The 5,163-nt window shown below is 35.2% G+C and overlaps 1 protein-coding gene across 1 annotated transcript; it reads left to right on the top strand.

Moving 5' to 3' along the window:
• Window positions 1-2,584: 2,584 nt before the first annotated feature.
• LOC133785608 (uncharacterized) lies at window positions 2,585-3,523 on the top strand. Its single transcript, XM_062224826.1, has one exon. It carries the CDS (start codon window positions 2,585-2,587, stop codon window positions 3,521-3,523), a length of 939 nt encoding a protein of 312 aa, XP_062080810.1.
• The last annotated feature ends 1,640 nt before the right edge of the window (window positions 3,524-5,163 follow it).

Below are 5,163 nucleotides of genomic sequence, written 5' to 3'. Positions count from 1 at the left end.
GGTAACACTGATGACAGAAAAAGCACTAGTGGAGGATGTTTCTTCTTGGGAAATAATCTTGTCTCTGGGCATAGCAAGAAATAGAATTCTATTTCTCTCTCAACAGCTGAGGCCGAATACATTGCAGCGGGAAGTTGTTGTGCACAACTTTTGTGGATGAAGCAAATGATGATGGATTATGGGTTTGATCTTGACACTTTAACTATTTTTGTGATAATACAAGTGCAATTAATATTTCAAAAAATCCTATGCAACATTCCCATACTAAACATATTGATATTCGTCATCATTTCATAAGAGAATTAGTTGAAAATAAAGTTCTTGTCTTGGAATATATTGAAACACATAAACAAATTGCAGATATTTTCACTAAAGCTCTTGATTCGGTTCGCTTTGATTTCCTCTGAAAATCTTTGGGGGTTTGTTCTCTTTAAATTTTCTTGTTATGGTGTTGTCCGCTTGATCTAATGTGTGTTATTTTAGGTTAAGAAAATTGTCAATCAATTTGAAAATTTTGTTGTGTGTCAAGTTGGATAATCTGACTTGTGTTTATGAACCTTTGGTTGTATATTCTTGAGAGAAATTTAATCAATTCCTCCTAGGCATATTCGAGTAAATTAATCAATGTTTAATGTTTGAGCTTCCTTTTGTGTAGCATTGTTTCAAGCTCCCGTGAAAGAATAGAGCTACCTACATCAGTGTGTGAAAGCCGTCTTTTGAGTAAGTTGGAACTTTGTAATTCAGAGTTATGAAGAGGATACGCTACCATAGAAAAGGGCTACCACTGGTGTAGTGTGACAGTGTCTTCATGGGTTACAATTATTTTTAATTTCGAAAAAGACTTATTTTTCATTGGGCAATGTTCCCTTGCATACACTGTCACACACTTATGCTTGAAACAATGCAATAGAAATTGTACACAATTTATAAATTTAAAAAAAAAAATATATATGTGTAAGACTCATACATGTTGATTGATTCACTTAAGAATATGTGCTTGTGACTGAATTGTGGTATATTTCTCTCGAATATTCTTTCCAATTTTTTTTTCACAAGTGTTCTTATCCATGGTATACACTAACACTTATTTTCATTTGCTTGATTTTATTCTTATCAGGATAACTCACATTGATCAAAGCAGAATTTTTTGGTTGAGTTTTATTTTTGTGTATATATATAAAATGAAAATAAAAAAAATAATAAAAATTTTTTGACAAGGAAATTCATGGTGGACCGAATCATTGTGGTAATTATGTGAAATTATGCATTTATTTTGTGTGATTTAATATATTCTTTATCTCCAAGGAATTTATTTTTGTCATCTTTCTCAATTTGGAATACCATGATTTGTATCTTTATTGTCTTGTACTTTGTTTAAAATTCTTTTTTTTTTAAAAAAAAAGGGAAAAAGGTGAATAAGAAGATCGTATGGGGTATTTTTTTCTGGTTACCTTTTTTGGATTGGGATTTTATAACTATTATATTTTCATTAACTGAAATTTAAAAAATAAAAAAAGAAAAAGAAAAAAGGGGGTAAGTTGTATGAAGATCGTGTGTATTAAAGGTTGTTTCCTTTTATTGTTTCAATTAATTTTTTTTTTAAAAAAAAAAAAAGGAAACCTTTTATTGCCGTGGGTGTCCAAATTGGTTAAGTGTTCTATTTAAAAAGGCTTGCCATTACCCTATTTCTTCTCACCCATGATCTCACTTTGTCACTTCTTCTTCTTCTAATTTTTTTTCTTCTCACATTTTTCTGTAAGTGTTTGTTGCTTTACAGAGAAGAAAATGGTGAAAACTCGTGGAGCTTCCTCTAAGAAAATCCCTACCTCTCAATCCCGAAAGGTGCCATCTCCTTCGCCTCCTCCATCTGTGTCAACGGCCCTTCTTTCTGTTCCCGCAGCTGCCACTCCTGTTGGGAAAACTTGCAAATCCAAGGCACGCAAGAAGGTGTTCTCTCTCTCTCGTGAACACCCCATGGTGTTTCAAGATATCTCGGTTGACATTGTCGATGTTGCACCACCATTTGAAGTGGTGGTGCCCTCTCGAGCCAAAGACCCATCTCCTCTTCCGATTGATTCTTTTCTGGCAGCTAGGGCAAAATCAAAATCTGTTTCATCTTCTTCCAAAGCTGCTGCTGATGGGTTGCTCAAATTGCCCTTGAAGCCGAGCCAGTCCAAGAAAAATTCTGTGACTCCCAAAAGGAAATTGGGGTTGGACACGTCTTCTTCTCCCTTGTCTGCTGCCAAGAAAAAATTGAAGGCTCATCCCCCTTCTCTGTCTTCCTCCGAATCTGACCCTGAGGAAGAAAAGTCTGAATTTGAAGCAACCCGTGATACCACCTTATTTGATGAAATGGTTCCTGACAATGCAGAATCAGAGGCTAAGTCTGATGAGCCAGAAAAAGAAGACATTGTCCCCTCTGAACAAGAAGCTGAATCTGACTCAGACCAAATTGCAACTCCTTTGACATCCAAGGCTAAAGGGAAGAAACCTATTTCTGATCCTACACCTTCTCCAAAACGTTTAGGTGTAAATTTCAAACCTTATTCTTCCAATTTTTTGCTATAATGATAATGCTCGTGATATGGTTCTATATGCTCAAAGGAAATTCATCATTGAAAGAAATTATGTCTTGAGTGATCATCGTCCTTTTGGTGTGCTAACAATGCTTCAAGATCGACAATGGACATGTTCTTTGGTTAAATTTACTGGTTTTGTGGATAGAATAGTCAAGGAATTCTATGCCAATCTTACTAATGAAATTATTGAACCTAAATCTCCTCTGTATAATAAAGTGTTTGTTAGGGGCCATTGGTTCTCTTTTTCTCCTCAAGACATTGCCCTTGCTTTGCATCTTCCCCTTGATGTCGAGGATGATGATGTTGCCTCTCTTGACAAGGACATGGTTATTACTGAATTGGTAGGGCAAAAAATGTTATGGCCATCTAATACAGTCATCTCGGTCTCCAATCTCACCTACACTTATGCTGTCCTCCATAAGTTTGCCACAACAAATTGGAAGCCCACTTCTCCCATCGCCACTATCTCTTTTGATATGGCATCATTTTTGTACAAGGTGGGGATCGGTCTTAGTATACATTTGGCTTTGGTTATTCATGATAAAATCATTGGGTTTCGCAAAGGTAATAGGAAAAACTTGAATCTTCCTTTTCCTCAAGTTATTTATAAAGTGTTGAGTATGCAGAAAAAAGGTCTCCAACGTGATCAAGAAGATTTGGTGGCACCCACTACTGCTGCTTCCTACAAGGCCTCTGCTCCTCCTACTGAAGCCACTGCTGCTCCATCCTCCAAGAAAGTCAAGCCCCAATCTCTGAAGATTGCCTCGGATGACATTCCTCATGCCTCCTCCTCTGTTGCCACAGATTCAGGACTTGTTGCAACAGAAATAGTTGCTGTTCGAGCCTCTGTTGATTCTTTGACTGCTCGAGTGATGTCAATTGAAGGACTGCAACGTTCTGTGTTGGAGGCTGTTCAATCTCTATCCAAAGATCCAGTTGTTTAATTTTAGCTTTTGTAAATTACACTTTGATACTCTATTTTGTTTTATGGTTTATTGTTCTTTGGCTTTTTTGAAAGACACAAAGGGGGAGAGTAGATAGCAATCTCCAAAAACCTGCTTATATGTTGTTTTGTTTAACTCTGGACCTTCTTTTTTGAGGGGGAGTTAAGTCTAGTTTCTTTAAAATGTTTATGCATGTTTTCAGGGGGAGTTCTTTCTCTTTACTTGTCACTAACATTTGTGTTGCAGGTTTTTGAATTAATTTTGTCTATCAAATTGCCAAAGGGGGAGATTGTAAAATCCTTTATTGGCATATTTGACAATATTGACAAAATTAATTAAAGGAGTAATTTTTGAAATAGGTAGTTTCCTATTTTGTTGTGAAATGGTTTCTATTTTTTGAAATGGGTAGTTTCCTGTTTTGTTTGTGATATGTTTTCCATAATCAGATTATTACATATATGTTAATAAAATAAATATATAATATATAATTTCCTATAAAAGAATATCTTTTCTTGAATTGGAAATTATTGGTATTTATTTTTATTTGTTGATCTGATTTGGTTGCCCAGAAATCGTGTACAGCTTGCAGTGATAATGTATATATGGTTTCCTTATTTATTTAAGGAAATTGGGTTTAAAAACTGTCCTGGTTCAATGAATCTGTTGAACGGATTGCCAGTCTGTTTGAACAGATTCTGACTTTCCTGTTTTGGAAGATTTTCCATTTATTGGCTGATTGGTTTCTGATTTGTTTTCCACGACCTAAAGGGATTCTAAAAAGTATATAATCATCCTTAGGTCGTTGGTTTTTTATTATCTCTCTTGGTGTATTATTTTCCAAATATTTCTCAAGTTTTAGAGAGACTTTTTATTATGTGAAGAACTTGAGTCCAGCAAGTTCTTAGTGGTTTATTACAGTGTACTTCTGTATTGTTTTCTTTGTGTTAATTGTGCAGGTTGAACACACTTGGACATTGGTCATCAAGCTTCGGGAGAAGTCTTGTTCGTGAGTCACTTTTCGGGAGGAAAAGTGCAAGTGTTATGATTTGAAGGGAGTTCAAGATCTTAGCACTTCAGAAATTTGATTAGGAGTTTAGATTACAACAGTTGCGACAAATTCAAGAGGGAGTCTTTATTTGTATAAGTCAATTTGGTTTTGTAATCGTTTAGATATTCTTCTAATAAATTTCATTCTCTGGGCGTGGCCTCGTGGACTAGTAGCAATCTGCAAAGATTGCTGATACCACGTAAAAATTCGTGTGTTCTTTACTTTATGTTCGTTTTTATCTTCTGGTCACAATCTGTTTAAACATATCTAGTTTCTGTTCAAATAGTCTTTGTGTCTGTTTAAACATTTCTGTAACAGTCCAACAATTAATTATTTAATTTGAATAATTAAGTTGGTAATCATAAAAAATGGAATTTCAGTAGAGCTCCATCTGTGCATTATGATCTCTGAGTTTTAACCATGGTTTTAAGGTCTAGAAGCTCAAAGCAGCCACAAGTATCTCAAGCTCACTTAGTAAGCTTGCATGCAACCTTGATCATCAAGGAGGTAACCCTCTATTTTCAAAATATCCATTTCTTCCCTTGTTTCTTTCTTTTCCTTGAGTTATGATATGAATTGGTGATGTGTTTGG

This window comes from Humulus lupulus, chromosome 6, assembly GCF_963169125.1.
Source record: "Humulus lupulus chromosome 6, drHumLupu1.1, whole genome shotgun sequence".
NCBI lineage: Eukaryota > Viridiplantae > Streptophyta > Magnoliopsida > Rosales > Cannabaceae > Humulus > Humulus lupulus.
Note: the sequence above shows the minus strand (reverse complement) of the source record. Positions and strands in the feature narration are given on the sequence as shown.